General features: G+C 31.3%; 2 protein-coding genes and 1 pseudogene across 2 annotated transcripts; all 3 read right to left on the bottom strand.

Moving 5' to 3' along the window:
• Positions 1-2,328: 2,328 nt before the first annotated feature.
• LOC128182207 (uncharacterized) lies at positions 2,329-5,991 on the bottom strand. The gene is made up of 5 exons (XM_052850808.1): positions 5,923-5,991; positions 5,399-5,755; positions 4,770-4,845; positions 4,340-4,576; positions 2,329-3,684 (listed from the first exon to the last, which is right to left on the bottom strand). Exons 1-5 carry the CDS (start codon positions 5,989-5,991, stop codon positions 3,461-3,463), a joined length of 963 nt encoding a protein of 320 aa, XP_052706768.1. The 3' UTR covers positions 2,329-3,460.
• A 1,098-nt stretch (positions 5,992-7,089) lies between these two features.
• Positions 7,090-8,412, bottom strand: LOC128179719 (uncharacterized; annotated as a pseudogene).
• A 3,960-nt stretch (positions 8,413-12,372) lies between these two features.
• LOC128182525 (uncharacterized) lies at positions 12,373-16,672 on the bottom strand. Its single transcript, XM_052851205.1, has 4 exons — positions 16,258-16,672; positions 15,966-16,041; positions 15,514-15,732; positions 12,373-12,786 (listed from the first exon to the last, which is right to left on the bottom strand). The coding sequence occupies exons 1-4, from the start codon at positions 16,600-16,602 to the stop codon at positions 12,563-12,565; spliced, it is 864 nt and encodes a 287-aa protein (XP_052707165.1). The 5' UTR covers positions 16,603-16,672; the 3' UTR covers positions 12,373-12,562.
• Positions 16,673-17,090: the final 418 nt, after the last annotated feature.

The raw sequence follows: 17,090 nt of genomic DNA, 5'->3' as shown, positions 1-17,090 counted from the left end.
GTTCACAGTAAATAGTACTACACGGCAAGACTAAACGATCAGATAATGGAAGATTCAGACCAGAATATTATCTAAGCTTAAGATCAGGTTCTTTGAATTATTGAAATAAAACCACTTTTGAAGTAAATTATTTCAATATTGGTTTGGAATGTATTTCATTAGAAGAATCACTTTATAACCACTATTGAAATAAAACCTCTATTTAAATTAATTATATCAACAGTGGTTGGAAATGTATTTTATTAGAAGAATTGCTTTGCAACCACTATTTAAATACAACTACTATTGAAATTATTTTTTTCAGTCGTAGTTAGGAATGAATTTCTTTATAAATATTACATTGTTTTCACATTTGAAACACATTTAGGAAGAAAAAAGTTATATATTATTTTTGCAAACTATTTTTAAATGCAAGAAACACTTTATCTAACGAACAATTTCAAAAACACAATTTAGAATTAATAGAATTGCATATTATACGGTAATAATAATTGAGACTATGAAATTAATGTACTATGTTAGGATTTTTACTGCTGTGCAGAAATGAATAAAAAATTGTCGCAGATTAATTCAGATGTACATATTTTCATATTTTTTCTTTACTGTTCTCTTTCATTAGATATATCATGTTTTATGAAAATTGTTTAATTTTTAGTTCAAGGGTGAACACCTAGTAAGTTGCCAAAACGTCGATCAAACTCCCCCTGTATAAAAATTATCAAATATACAATAAAATATGTTTAATACTATAGAAATAAATATTATCGTGTACTTTTAATCAGAGTGGGGGATATGAAATTGGGTTTGATCATCCATCTGATCGTCTTCCGTCTATTAATTATTCTGTTTGTGTGTAACACTTTCATTAATCATTACAGAAACAAATTATTTTAATAGAAGTTGGGTGTATTGAAACAATTTATTTCAACATGTTTGTACTTCAATAGTGGTTGCAAAGTGATTCTCATAATGAAATACATCCCCAACAACTATTGAGATAATTTATTTCAATAGTGGTTTTATTTCAATAGTGGTTGCAACGGGGCTACCAGTGCGCTAGGTTCCGTTCGTCATTGAAAGCGAGTTTTTTTTGTCTTGCCTAGATAGCTAGATAGCCGAGTGGTTAGCGCGGTGGCAGCTCATTGCTACGAGAGTGGGTTCCAGAGGTCGTCAGTTCAAGCCCCGGATGGGGGTGAAGGTGGAGCTCCAATACAATGAATTTCTCCTGTGCTTTATGTATATATATATATATATCCTTCACAATGTGCAGGGATATTTTCTGCATTCATTTGTTATCTTTCTGATTAGAAACTAAGTATTTGAATAAGACAGTGTGGCGTTTTTGTTTTACAAATCTACAATTTAAAGATTTGCATAGATTTAAGATATCACCAACCAGTTCGATACTGATCAAGAGATTTGAGATATCATTGTGTTTTTATACGGTCAACAGTAAGTTGGACTTGCGGCAAAGCTGTTGCTTCTGCATGATAGTGTCCCAGTGATCCTTCATGATTGTCCATTCCTTTTATAATACGTGATATCTATCATTCTATAGTTTACAGAAAATAATACGACATGTGCCTGGGCGGGGGACGCACTATTTGATTAACATTCTAAATAATCTTCAACGAAGCCTTGACTTTGTGATTTCGTAAAAACAAAAAGGCTTGCAGCCACCGCCAGCCATCGAACGGAAACTGCATTGCAAGGTAAATACGTTCAGTTTAAAGAAGATCTAGACCAAACTATTGCCGAAGCTTAAGATCGGGTTCTTTGAATAACTCTGAGGTTTCTTTCGGACTCTATCGAAACCATGCATTCATGTAATTATAATTGTCAATAAGCCATAACCCCCGCCTCCCTAAAAGGCGTTCTCTGTATTTACAGTTTGAATGATGGATAACACAGTAAATGCCAGGTTAGTGGGCTGTAAAATGCTATACGATCTCTTTTCTTTCTTTTTCCACTTCATTAAGATAAATCATAAAACAAATGTAAAAAATCAAACAATTTAAAAACCAAATACATAACTCCTGTGAAAAGTACAGATAGATGTTTTTCTTTGTTGTTGTACATATTCGAAACACTTCCGGTCCTTGTATTTATCATTACTTTTAAAACAATCCAATTTAGACCCAATTTCTATACTATGTTTTAAGTATTCTCAAAAGGAAATGTAAATAATCCTTATTTCCATTCTTAAGAGAAAATTAAAGAAAAATATACCGTATATCGACTAACAAGACAAAAAAGGTTTGTTTATCATAAATTTAATAAATTCAGCAAATAAAACATAAAGAAATAGACTTCATTTAAAGGGACCTAGACAGGGTTTGAGTTCTTATTTAATTTTTTTTTTTACTTTTTACGAGTTAAATTGTTTTCTTGTGCATTTTGAATGAATAACCGAAATTTGAATGTAAGACGTCAAGTTACAAGCAAAGTACAGATATAAGATAATTAATTAAAGAATCCATTTCTTTGACAAAATGACTCCTGGTAAACAAGATAAAATAATCCAATGCGTTTATGAATAATGTATTCAACGAAAGAAAGCAACATTTGAATGTAACTTATATTTACCAATTAAGCACACATGTAAACATCAACAAAACGCGGGCGTTGTTTGAAAGTTTAAGAAAAACGAAGAATTTTTTACTTTGTATTTTGCTTGTAACCCGATAATTAACTTTTAATATTTTGATAAGGCATAAAACACTTCTTTTTAACTTTTCTAGATATTAAAAATGAAAAAAAAATTTTGAGCTCAAATCGTGTCTAGGTCCTTTTAAATTTAATTTCATAAGTACTTATTAGTGATTATTAAACCATTTAGTTCATACATAAAAGAGAGAAGTTTTTTACGTACTGAATAACCACTATACGTGCAAAACATATGATCATATATACATGTGTGTGTTCTATGAGGGGAAAAAGAATTTGAGAACATTGAATACTATCATAGAAATGAAATGTATAAAATATAAAAAAAAATATAGAGAAAAAGACAACAGATGGTTCTTTCACAAACCCGATTGATGTTTATAACGATACTGCTATGTTATGAATTTTGAATTTACCGGATGGCAGCTGTAAATATAATATTTAATTTACAACATGAAAGTACTAGTAATACAGCATGTGCCCAGTATGACAAGGAGTAAAACTTTGCAAAACTCGTTACTTTTTTTCAGAGTATGGCTTCCCTTTACCAACTAACTTGGGCTTTGTAACTTTTTTTTACTATAGCCAAAAACTTATTATAAGATCATTTGCTAAGAACAATGCAATTTTAATAATGTGAAAAAATTTATAGAGGTAAAAAAAAAAAATCAACAGCCCAATCTAAAATTTTATTAGACGTGACCAAAAAAAGGAAAGGCGTATGAAAACACAGTTTCGGGGATAACCCCCTCCCCAATGAACAATAATGATCCAAAAGTAATGTGCGATGTGTCTACAACAAATGCCTAACTGCAAATATCTCAACTTCACAGAAATGAATGTGACAGGCGGCATTATTATTTATCTGAAAATGGACAAACCGTCCTACAATACATTGCTGACATTCAATTTCCTGTGATAGATTTTGGTTCCCTGTATTGCAGAATATCATCTCGCTTGTGTTTTTGGTCAAACCAATTCTGACGTCATAGAACGCACATGCATTTACATGGCAACCTGAAAATAAAACAAGAGCAATTCAGAACGAAAACGAAACATATAATAGCAATGTTTTTCAGTGACTTTATTACGTATGTGCATTGTAATGTGCTAAAAGAACAAGATGTACTTTGTGAGGTTTTCTTTCAACGCGATTTTTAAAATCAAAGGATATAAGCAAAAGAGCCAACAACTTAATGGGGCATGGTCACGATTTTTTTTAGATAACAAATAATTGTAAGCTCTGTATTATGCTTATATCTCTACGTCTGACACTAAAATATTTGTTGATCATTAGATATGCATCTCTTAAACACTGTGAACAATAAAATAAAAACATTATGTTTTGACCAAAATTTTGAGCATGCATACCCCTTTCATTAAGACCAATTTGATGCATAAAAATGATCATTATTTATTACCTATCAAATGTTTTAACTTTAATACTTAATAAGTTTATAAATAAGACATTAAGCACAAACTCTTTGATACGAAAGTGTAGGAATTAAATTATCAGCTTTGAGTTTCATACCATGAGACTACATATAATAAAAACTTTCTGGTAATATTTTCTTTATAAACGCACCGATGTACCATTTATAATAAGATTGCAAGATGAATTCTTAATTTCAATTTGAATTGGTTTTTCAATGCATGCATTTGAACTCAAGACAGTGAAACTCTTTGTACCTACAATTATAGAAAAAGACTTTCAATTTTCTGATTTGGTAAGCTTGACCAAGATCAATCAGGATCCAAGGTTTTATTTCTAGATGTGTTGCTCCGCAAACTCCGAATGCACTCCCCAAATTACCATCGACAATGTATGTTACATTATGATTAACATAATTTCCATTGTAGACAGAAGAAGAGTAAACAGTTTTGCCCAAAGCAACGTTCTCAGGGGCAACTGAAAGCAAAAAGATGTTAGATATTAACAAGGACTTAACTAGTATTTCGTGGTTGAGGATTCGATCTCAAGCTGTAATGTTATTTTGTCCCAGACTTACATTCTCAACAAAGAAGAACAAAAGAGAGAGAAAGAAAGAGAGATAAAGAAAAGTTGTATACTTATTAATTGATCACTGCTGGTGAAAGCCTACCTATTTCAGATGAGGATCTTATGCATCTCCTCTCACCCGTATGCAAAGTTACGCATTCAACATTCTGAACACTGCACTTTTTTCATTGGAATAAAGATAATATGAAATTAATAAAATTTTACATGATAAAGAGTAAATTCCAATGTTAGGAAATTTCGTCATCTATCTATCTATCTATCTATCTATCTATCTATCTATCTATCTATCTATCTATCTATCTATCTATCTATCTATCTATCTATCTATCTCTGTAAATTCCTTATTTTATGCGAGTACTTAATTCGACGATTCAAAGGTTTTCCATCAAATCGCGAGAAACTAAAATCTCGAATGTCTAAATATTATCATAGTTCCATGGTGTTTACATATGTCCGAAAATAAAAAGCGAGTTTTTAAAATTCGCGAGACGTGCCTCTAGCGATTTTACGCGAATATTAATTCCTCGCGTTTAATTAGGAATTTACAGTATCTATCTATCTATCTATCTATCTATCTATCTATCTATCTATCTATCTATCTATCTATCTATCTATCTTTTAATGTTTCATATATTTTATCGATTTAAATACGGAATATAAAAGAATCAATGTCAATCTCAATATTAATTTTTTCTCTTTCTTAAAGCTTACATTTCCTGCGTAGTGTTCGGTGTTAATATGGAGATAATCAAATTCCTCCGCAGATCGTAAAATAGATGGGTGAACACCATCGTCCACAAAATTCAGCTCGCACGCCAAAGACTTGGAATTATAGTTCACTGACCGACATCCAGAGTTTTGGAGACATTTGTCTATGCACATGCGTATCCCACAATATGGAACAATCTTGAAGGTAGCATTTAGTCGTTTGCCTTCTTTTATCTTCAAAATATACTCGAATTGGTTCGAAAGAATTAGAAGTGGATAAATTGTTATGATAAATCCGCAACATAGATTCATTTTCCACATTTGTTGATGGATGGTGCATGTATATATTCCACCGGTATGCTAATGTTGAAACTACAGTACTTTAAGCAATCGGAATAACTAACACATCGTGATCTACAACCACGGAAAAGATACCAGGTATTTCATATCAATAACTAGATATTAGCATAATTGATTTTTAGATAAAAAAAAAAAAGCATTGATAGAGACTAAGTGCTACTTTATACCATATGATTTCGAATTTCAGATTTGTGATTCCTTTCTAACACTTTTGCTAAATTATTAATCACGTGCATCTCTCCGATAGAACTTTCGTCCGGATTTCATATTAAAGAGCATAATAAATGAACGTTTCAAAGAGCGTTAGTTTGTTATCCTAGAATCAAAGTATTATTATATCTATCTGTGACGAGACTCTTTCTTTGCTGCGTTGATTTGTTGGGGGTTTTTTTGGAGGGAGGGTGTAATATATATTTTTTTAAATCTTGTTATTGGAATTAAATATCCATATGATGTCCAGTTGTAAAACGCGAAATTTATTGTTTAACGGTGGGTTTTTTTTTAAAAATCATAATAATAAAGCTGCATATTGCATTACTTAGTTTTGAAAATTAATTTAAATAATTATTTACATTTACAAAGCTATATTGCTTCACATAATTCCGACTCTTGTGTAGTGAGGTAATAATAAATTCAACCATATTATCATTACACTTTAACGAGTCAAAACTTTTATTAGACATTTTCCATAAGTGTATTATATCATTTTAATTAAAGCATACAGAATTTATTTTTAAACAAAATGACATTTTGAGGTTCTCTGATCATTCACTCTTACTGAAACCAGATCGCAAAAAGAAGATTCCGTACTTTTTTGGGTGATACAATTATCTTAATAATCGGCATATACAAGAATATACAAAACTAAAATGTAATGTATGATTGTAATTTAAACTTTCTTTAACCATACTTTTTTAAAAATTTTCATTGATAACTTTAGTTCTATACCACATCGCATCTCACACTAAAGCGAATTACTACGCCAACGCCACGCTTAAAAAAAGACGTCAAAAAGTCAACAAATAAACACATTTGTAATTCTGATAAAGCACTTCAATTGTTTGCAATAAGTTTGCTTCGATTGAATTTGGATGATCAAAAGATTTCAAATATCCTAAATATTTACTTTTTTATGTGCCTGGCGATAAGTGTTGTCCTTTAATTACTTCATACGATTTTTATAAACATTTTACATATCCAGTACTATAGACACTAAAATGCATGATCTATCTGAATAACAAAAGTAAGAGTTCACACATGATTTGCAGGAGATTAATTTAAACAGATTTTTAGAACAGATTATACACGACTCCCATATCATGTAAATTCGTGGGTCAGAGTAACCCAAGAAATTAATTAACATTGCTCGCCCATGAACAATGAAGATCCAAAAGTATTTCAAAAGTGTATCAGATCTACAACATACCCCTGGTATGCTTTACCGCACATATCTCAACTTCACAAAAGTGAATGTGACAATTGATAGTATTATTTAACTGAAAGTGGACAGATTGTCCCACAATGCATTGTTGACATTCAACTATCTTCGATACATATTGGTTGTCTGTATTGCAGAGATCATTTCGCTTGTGTTTGTGGTCAAACCAATTCTGATGTCATAGAACGCACATGTAGTATTTTCCACGTGATCTGAATAGAGAAGAAGAGCAATTCCGTACGAAACTCATTATATCACTTGCTGTTTTTGACTTGCATTTATATATATATATATATATATATATATATATATATATATATATATATATATATATATATATATATATATATATATATATATATATATACTATAACACTTTCTCGTAAGATCTTTTGTATAACATACCTTAACTCCATATATGAATTTTAATACGTAATTTTCATATTTATTCAGTTGAATTTAAGTTCAAGTCTAGAGAGAGAAAGAGAGAGAGAGAGGAGAGAGAGAGAGATTTGTAATGATGAATTGGTCACCGTTGGTTAAAGCCTACCCATTTTAGATGAGGATCGGATGCATTTCTTCTCACTTGTATGCCAAGTTACGCATTCAACATTCTGTACACTGCACTACGTCACACATGATAAGAAAGAAATAACCATATCAAGTAATTGTTACATTTGATAGAATTAAAACAAGATATTACAATGAAATTATCTATCAATCTATCTATCTAACTGTCATTATATTAAGTTTTCATACTGTCTCAGATATTGAAAAAACATTTCGAGAGACAATCCATCTATTTCGTATTCTCTCTCTCACTTCTCTTTAAAAATGCTTACATTTTCTTCCAAGTGCTCGGTGGCAATATGGAAATATTCAAATTCAACTGCGGACTGTAACAGAGATGGATAAGAACTGTGGCCCACAAAATTCAGCTTGCACGCCAAAGACTTTGAATTATAGTTCAATAACCGACATCCAGAGTTTTGGAGACATTTGTCTATGCACATGCGTATCCCACCGTATTGAACAATCTTAAATGTCACATTTAGTCTTTTGCCTTCTTCTCTCTTCAAAATATACTTGAATTGGTTCGATAGAATTAGAAATGGATAAATTGATAAGATTATTCCGTAATTCAATAAATCTATTTTTAGGATTTGTTGATCCATGGTACAGGTACATATTTCAACGACATAATGATGTTGAAACTACAGTGTTGTAAGCCATAGGAAGGACTAATATGCTATAATCTACTGCTACAAAAAGATATTTTCTATTAAATAATCATGTTTCATCACAATTGATTTTAAGATCGATGAAAGCATTAATAAAGACCAATCGCTAATTATTGCCATTATTTTGAATTTCAGATTTGTAATTCCTTTGAAAATGGCTAATAATCAATCACACGGTATGTCTCCTATAGAACTTCCATCTGGATTTTTTGTTAAGGAGCAAAAAAAATGAAAGATCTATTAAAAGTGTGTTTCTTTGATATCCTCGAATCAAAATATACTGTTTATCTATATTTAATAAGGTTCTTTCTTTGGTATATTTTGTCTGTGTTGATTTTTTAGAGGAAGGGTGTAATATGTTGGGTGTATTTAAATCTTGTTATTTGAATTGAATACCCATATGATGTCCAGTTGTAAATAACGAAATTGAATGTAAAAAAGGTGAATTGTATTATTATGATACAGCTGCGTATTGCTTCACTTAGTTTTGAAAATTAATTTGCATAATTATTTACATTTACAAAGGTATATAGCTTCAAACCATTCTGACTCTTGTGTGGTGTAGTTGAATGTTCATATTGGTCACAGACGAAGGAGATGGTTTTCCATAAAAAAAAAAAGTTTGTTAAAGACATAGCATTTGGCGTGGCATCGCCTCTAAAGTTAGTCAGATATGTAGCTTTGGGCATTTCGGACTTAACTGCTTTTGATAATATAAGTAGAGCACGTTCTATTTCCAAGAATTCCGTAAACTATCTATGCCGTTAGTTTTCGATTTGTTCTATTAAAGTTTTTCATGTTCTGACCATAATCAACCAATAGCTACCTTAGTTTATGTCAGATTACAATTTTCAGACTGTGTTATTATTCATTCGGCTTTTTTGGGTGTCTAGCGTGCTATTGTAGAGCTAATAACATCATTTCAGTAGAGCAAGACATCTGAGGAAGAGTTTGTTGAATAATTAAAGTGGTAAGTAGTCTCCAACAAGTTCTAAATAGAAATCAATCGATCGTAAATGAAAATTCTCCTGGATATTGATAATATATTATATAATATATATATATTTCAAAAATGAATTTAATAATACCGGTTTTTATTAAAATCACAAATAACATTATACTAGAAACACAGTAATATTGAAATATAATTATTCTTACTTAGTTTGTTTTTGCTGGCTTTCATTTAAGAAATAAATAAAAAAAATTTTCAGGTACATCTATGAAATGAGGAACTTTCAAAACAAAGTTTTTAAAATTGGATTTTTTCCATCAGTTATTTTCAATCGATTACAAAAAAATCAGATATGTGTGTACGTGCGCATGCATGTGCATGCGTGAGCTTGAGGTTTTTCTTCTCTGTAACTTGATTAAATTAGACAAATTTATGCTAGAAAATTAATCATAAAGAGGTGTAATGCTTTTTCCTTTTATTTCGCTTACACAGGTATTTGTAAGGAGATTACCTTTTATTATAGATAAACACAGGTACTTGTCGTCATATGATTTTTTACACCTAGATACTGAATTTTGAATGATGTATCTATCAATTAATTTGTCATAAAATCAGGGAACCTGCATCAAGAACTGAATATGTTAAACCTTATGTATAAATTCAGCTGATATTCTGAATTGTGATTACTTCCCGCAAAATGTGATGAACAAGAATTGGTTAATTGACTGTACATGTAGTATTATTCAACGTGCTCATATTCATACTCATACTTAGAATTTAACAAGAGATTTTTGAGAAAAAGAAATCCAGCATATTAGATACATATATTCTTATCATACTTTGAATAAAAATTGATATGCATATATATTGTAAGAAATATAACTGAGACACCTGGTTATTGTGTTTAAGGGGGTGTGCGGCCATCTTGTATATTTGAGGATAAGTATGTCAACATTAATTTTTTTTTAACTGGCTTGTTTTTGACCGCAATTGACAAAACTGTTGTCAAAAGATTTAAAAGCAAAACATATGAAATTCTACATGTTGTTTTGTATGCAAATTATGCATTAATATCAGGACAATGTCTTTTTAATCAATTAAAGCAACTGTCGAACTGCGCATCTACAGACTCATTTTGAAGATCTAAAAATATAAAGGGGGTTCATTGTCCTCTCTACAACAAAGAACTCTGTGGAGTTTATGAATAGCAAAAAATTACGACAGTGTGCTAGATAAACATCTCTACCAGGTAATGGAAATATTTATATTATATAACACTGTTTCAATGGGAATTTCTCTTTAAAATATGAAAAATTCATCAAGATTATTGAAAGCTTTAAAACTTTTGTTTATTATTGACTTTGCAATTACAACATAAAGACAAAGATAGAACAAGATTTATAGGATGAGTTAAATGTATTTGAAATCTGTGCATACTGTCATAGTAGGGAATACAAACGATGGAGCAATTTTAATCGAATAATATACTTATGTATATGCTACAAAAAAAGTAATGAAAGAGACATCGAATGTGTCATTAGCCTCTCTTTCCTAACTCTCTTACATTTGTCATTAATAAAAGTGCATGTACAAACACAAATACAAAAAAACAAAACCAAACAAAATACCGTATATAACTAGTTTAATCAAAGATTAAAAAAGTAATTTACTTGTGTATGATTACAACAAATCAATTACCAACTTATTATTATATTATAATCTATAGTCATAGTTCTGAAAAAAAAACACCCATAAAACAAACATAGGAAAGGTATAGATTTGTGTATCAAATTCAACACGGATTGTTTTGAATTGACATTACTTTTTTCTATAAAATATAACGTCGATACAGGTGTTCTAAGTATAGACTGGATTTTTCTTGTTCTTAAAATAGATCCCATGCCGACTGATAAAAATGGGCACTCAATTTTGAGGCAAAGTCACAATATAAATGTGCAATATTCAAACTTTTCCTGAACAGAGGACACCAATGAACCCCCTACAGATTTTATTTTAGATTTTTAAATCTTCAAAATAAGTTTGTAGCTGCTCAGTTCTGAATAGGGAAATTGCTGTATTCATTTAATCCATTGATAAATATTTTCTACAAAGGACTATGTGCGGTATGGTCAAATATCTGCCCCCGATTTCAACCAATTTTTAAATAGTATCGTATGAAAATAAAATCTTCACAAATCATTGTATAGAGGATGTCTATAGCTTTAATAATGATTTTAGTCATCATTGCTCATTCGCTGTGTATCTATGACGTCACCTAAATGGCCCAATTCCCGCAAATTTGCAAACAAATGAAAATATTCTCATTTTTGCTCTATATTTTGCATTCGGAAGTATAGAGCGCAGGTCTGCTCAAGTGTGATTTTAACATATGTTTTTCTTCAGATATTTATACACATTATACTAAAATATGGTACTTGAGCAAGCCTGCGCTCGATGTTTCCCAGTCGAAAAACCATCGGAAAACACCCATATTTTGCTTCAAAACATCAATTTATCAAAATAATGCAATATTCATGACGTCATTTCTACATTATGACGTCACTGTGGTGATAACCTTTTACACCTTTATTTCCAATATTATTTTAACTATCTTTCACCTTCTTTTAAAGCTCTTTCTAAAACTCTGATTTAGGGGGGCAAAAATTGCATAAAACCGCACTTAGTCCTTTACAATGTTTTCTTCTTCGAATAATATAATTGTCCAGATTCACCATTCGATGATCGCAACGTTCGGTGATTAACCGGTTAACCGAGTACTCACTAAAAATACCTATATATTCAATGTGTAGAAAGATTAAAAACAAGAAATGAACGTGTTTACAGATCATTATTTTAAGATTATATAAAAAATGAAGATGGTTGCGATCACAAAAAAGTAAACACATAACTTACATGAGTAAGTGGGTTTTTTTAAAACCTAATAAATAAAAAAAACTCCATTTGATGTTTCATGGTTACTTTTTAATGTTTAAACAACTTAGTCTTATATTAAATCTAGGAGTTTTGACATGTTCTCCTGATAGAGACTATTATTTCAAGCAAAATAAGAAATATTTGGAAACACGTTTGTTGAAATGTAAATTTGTGGGTCAGAATAACCTAAGAAATTATTTAAGATTGATCTCCCACAAACAATGATGTGATTCGCGATGTGTCTACAACATATGCTTTACTGCAAATATCTCAACTTCACAGAAATGAAGGTGGCAGTTGACATTATTATTTAGCTGAAAGTGGACAAATTGTCCCACGATGCATTGTTGACATTCAGCTATCTTGGATACATATTGGCTGTCTGTATTGCAGAGAGTCATTTCGCTTGTGTTTGTTGTCAAACCAATTCTGATGTCATAGAACGCACATGTAGTGTCCGGGTAACCTGAAAACAGAAGAAGAGCAATTCAGTACGAAACTCATTAAATCACTTGTTGTTTTTGACTATATATATATATATATATATATATATATATATATATATATATATATATATATATATATATATGCCCATAGTGAATGATATACATATACATATAGCACAGGGAAATTCCCTATATTAGAGCTCCACCTCCGCCCCGGCTGGGGCTTGAACTCGTGACCTCTGGAACCCACTCTCCTAGCAATGAGTGGCCACTGCGCTAACCATTCGGCCATCTGGGCACAGATGGCTAGCCTAGATGGATGAATGGTTAACGTGGTGGCCGTTCGTGGCCGCTAACCATTCGGCCATCTAGACATGTATGGCAAGCCTAAATGGCCGAATGGTTAGCGCGGTGACCGCTCATTGCTAGGGGAGTGGCCTCCAGAGTTCAAGGCTAGAGATCTCGTAAGGTCATTTGTGACGCGCCAAGCAAAAACCTCCCTTAACTGAAAATATTGACAATTTCAGCATCTTATTGATTCTAATAAAGCTTTTTCTTCTTCTTCCAATGATATACAGCATTACATATATTTCTCATTGTTAGGGTGTTGCAAGAACGCATTCAAATGAAGAAGTATATGCTTTGACGTCGATCGCACAAATAAAGGCTACATAATTGTTTCTATATTATTAACTACAGATATTTTAATAACAGTCCCTTAATCTTATATTGCTTCAGTGTATTTCAAACAATGAATAATAGTTTTTGACATATGGAATGGTACAAATGATTCAAATTCATAAAATATATAATAAATTGAATCTCTGTATAGGAACATATTTTTTCTTTGTTATAAAACATATTTTTCTACACAATGTTGTAGAATGAAAGGCAGAATATAGCTGAAATCATCATTTAGAAAACGGTTCACATTTTATAACCTTGCGATTGAAACAATTATACTGTCTCAAAAAGAATACAATAGTATATCTTTAGTCTCTCTCTCTCTCTCTCTCTCTCTCTCTCTCTCTCTCTCATTTGATATTTTTCTGTTAATATTTTTTTAAATGTTGGATAACAAATTAACAATGACGGAAATACCCGGAAATTGCAAAAAAAAAAAAGAAACAAAAGACTTTTTATTATAAAAATGCATTTAGTTTATCTCCTACACTGTGAAATTACTGAACATATTACACAATTTTAAAGTCAATTGTTATTTAATTTTCATGGGTTTCATTGGCATGTGAAACAGGAGAATGAAAATGGCGGAGATATAAAGGTATAATACAATGTATTTTCCTGTGTGAAAGGAATGCACAATCGTTTGAATGAATATCGATGAAACATTAATCAAATCAATGAGAATATAAATGAATTAAAATTGTTTTATTTGCATGTGGATAGACATTAGTTTCAACGAAAAATCTAAACAATGGGAGTCGAAATAATTTAGAGTAGTTTCTTTCTGCATGTGCATCTGCCAAGCGGAAGGACAGAACAATTTGTTCTTAAAGAAATATATGTTTTATTATTTTCATTGGGGGGGGGGGCAATAATACAAAATAACAAAAGTATTTTTATAAAGAATCTGACCATAAAATAAACAATTTAACATTGTCACAATAGGATAAAAAAGGAGTTACATTTTCCATACCATGAAAACATGTATTTTTCTAAAAATCAAAAATTTGGGATTTAGTCTTGAAACGCAATCTTTTGGGTGTTATAAATGCAAATATATTGAATATTTCAGAAAAGATTTCTCATAGATTATGATTAGCTTCTGTACACTGCAACACATGTATCTCGCGATGATTTTTTTCTGTTTTGTTGAGCGACGCCATAAACTACCATACGCGAATTGAAGTTAAAAGTTATTTCTAGAAATGCGTGTATTGCCTTTAGGTGCCTAGTTCAGTGCTTGAATTCAGTTTATCAATAGTGTATACATGCAGCATGCATGTATCTTCATCTGTTAACATTAATTAGATACTAAAAGTTTAAAGTAAATCTGAAAATCGATATTTTAAATCAAAAGGTGTTAAATTACATCGTGTTTTCAGATCACAGAAAAAAAATGAGACTTGAAAGCGCCCGACATTTACATTCGATCGTCAGTTCAGCATCGCGTCTGCTTAGAAACCAAAGATGATTGGAATTATGGTAATTTATTAATTTATCATCACATATTTTTGGTATTTCAGTAAATTCCTTTATATTTTATTGAGGTCAAATAAATGAAAATAACGTATCGTTTTAACATTTAAATTTAGCTTGGAAGCCTCGATATTTTTCTTGTTCCGCAAAACTTAGAACGACATTCTTTTTTATCTATTTAAAAAGGACAAATATTTCAACACTTGTTTAGCCTTAATCTATTTATTACTAAATTACGCTATTTTCTAATAAAGAAAATCATTGATGATGCAAAACTTTTTTGAGGCATAGCAGAATTTCCTTCATAACTATGTAATTGATTCTTAAAACACGGAAGTGAAACACACATGGCAGATAAGAATACTTAATATACAGCGTTTACGATGTTGTGATACATAGACACGTATTTTAACGTTACGTCATAATTAAGATAAGGCCCTTATCTTACCTCATCATAAGGGTGGTTTTTGCTTGGCGCGTCACATTTGTAAAAAAAAAAAAAACCAAACCTTTAGACCATATTGGAATTTAAAAACGTAATTTTCATATTAATATATTTGAATTCAAGTCAGAAGATATATTTGTACCTAAATTATAGACAACGACGTTCAACTGTCTGATTTGGTAAACTTGACCTAGATCGATCAGTATCCATGGTTTCATCTCGATATATGTTGATCCACAAATTCCAAACGCTCTCCCAGAATTCCCATCAACGATGTACTTTACATCATGATCTGCATAATTTTCTTCGTAGACGGAAGAAGAGTAAACAGTTTTACTCAATGCAACGTTCTCAGGGGCAACTGAAGACAAAAAAATGCTCGGGAATAAACAAAAAGCAAAGACATATCATTCTAATGGTTGGTGTTGCAATGCCACTTTAGATCAGGCGTATTCAAGGAACAGAGAGAGAGAGAGAGAGAGAGAGAGAGAGAGAGAGAGAGAGAGAGAGAGAGAGAGAGAGAGAGAGAGAGAGAGAGAGAGAGAGAGAGAGAGAGTTGTAATGATCAATTGGTCACCGTTGGTTAAAGCCTACCCATTTTAGATGAGGATCGGATGCATTTTTTCTCACTTGTATGCAAAGCTACGCATTCAACATTCTGAACACTGCACTTTGTTACACATGAAAAAAAGAAATAACCATATCAACTAAAAGTTACAGTTGATAGAATTAGAACAAGATATTACAATGAAATTCTGTCTCTCTCTCTCTCTCTCTCTCTCTCATTATATTTAGTTTTTATATTTTCGGAGTTATTGAAAAACATTTAGAGAGACAATCCTTCTATCTCGGATTCTCATTTTCACTTCTCTTTGATAATGCTTACATTTTCTTCCAAGTGCTCCGTGGCAATATCGAGATATTCAAATTCCACTGCGGTCTGTAACAGAGATGGATAAGAACTGTGGCCCACAAAATTCAGCTCGCACGCCAAAGACTTCGAATTATAGTTCACTGACCGACATCCAGAGTTTTGGAGACATTTGTCTATGCACATGCGTATCCCACAGTATGGAACTATCTTGAATGTCGCATTCAGCCTTTTGCCTTCTTCTCTCTTCAAAATATACTCAAATTGGTTCGATAGAATTAGAAGTGGATAAATTGTTATGATAAATCCGCAACATAAATTCATTCTGTATATATGTTGGTACATAGTACATATTTTCATTGCACTAACATGATGATGTTGAAACTACGTCACTCTGCAAATGCCAATCGATGTTTCATGTGCTCTTGGTATATAGATATACTGCCACAAGAAAAACTTGATATAAAAATCTATCTGAGATCAATGAAATAAATGTCAAACGCAAATGCTACAGTATGTTACATAATTCATTTCTGTGTTTCATTTTACTGCAATGTCATAATTTTGCTGATTAATTAAAACTTCATTACGTACGTCTGGGTTGGCAAGCCTCGCGAATATATACATTAAGGACATATCGCATGTTTTTCAATTTTCGGATTTTTTTAAAATAAAATCATTCTATCTCATTATAAATGAAGTTTATTATCGTTTTCATAAAATAATCTGGCTATTTCGTGAGTTTGAAAGCGATGGAATTCAAATGTCGCGATATGCATATTTTCTCTCTCGATCTATCCGCTATGATGTGTGACGTCATAAGCGACCTCGAGCGAGAAGGTGCTGTT

This window comes from Crassostrea angulata, chromosome 4 (assembly GCF_025612915.1).
Source record: "Crassostrea angulata isolate pt1a10 chromosome 4, ASM2561291v2, whole genome shotgun sequence".
In the NCBI taxonomy this organism is placed as follows: Eukaryota; Metazoa; Mollusca; class Bivalvia; order Ostreida; family Ostreidae; genus Magallana; species Magallana angulata.
This window is presented reverse-complemented; position numbering and strand designations above follow the sequence as displayed.

Excerpts from the sequence above, each read along its gene's own strand:
- LOC128182207 (XM_052850808.1), bottom strand. The coding sequence starts at position 5,991 with ATGCACGTGATTAATAATTTAGCAAAAGTGTTAGAAAGGAATCACAAA. Across the intron at positions 5,756-5,922 it reads CTGAAATTCGAAATCATATG|CATACCGGTGGAATATATAC; the intron begins GTATAAAGTAGC and ends TTTCAACATTAG. Across the intron at positions 4,846-5,398 it reads CCGAACACTACGCAGGAAAT|TGCAGTGTTCAGAATGTTGA; the intron begins GTAAGCTTTAAG and ends CAATGAAAAAAG.
- LOC128182525 (XM_052851205.1), bottom strand. The coding sequence starts at position 16,602 with ATGAAAATATGTACTATGTACCAACATATATACAGAATGAATTTATGT. Across the intron at positions 16,042-16,257 it reads CGGAGCACTTGGAAGAAAAT|TGCAGTGTTCAGAATGTTGA; the intron begins GTAAGCATTATC and ends TGTGTAACAAAG. Across the intron at positions 15,733-15,965 it reads CCGATCCTCATCTAAAATGG|TTGCCCCTGAGAACGTTGCA; the intron begins GTAGGCTTTAAC and ends TTTTGTCTTCAG.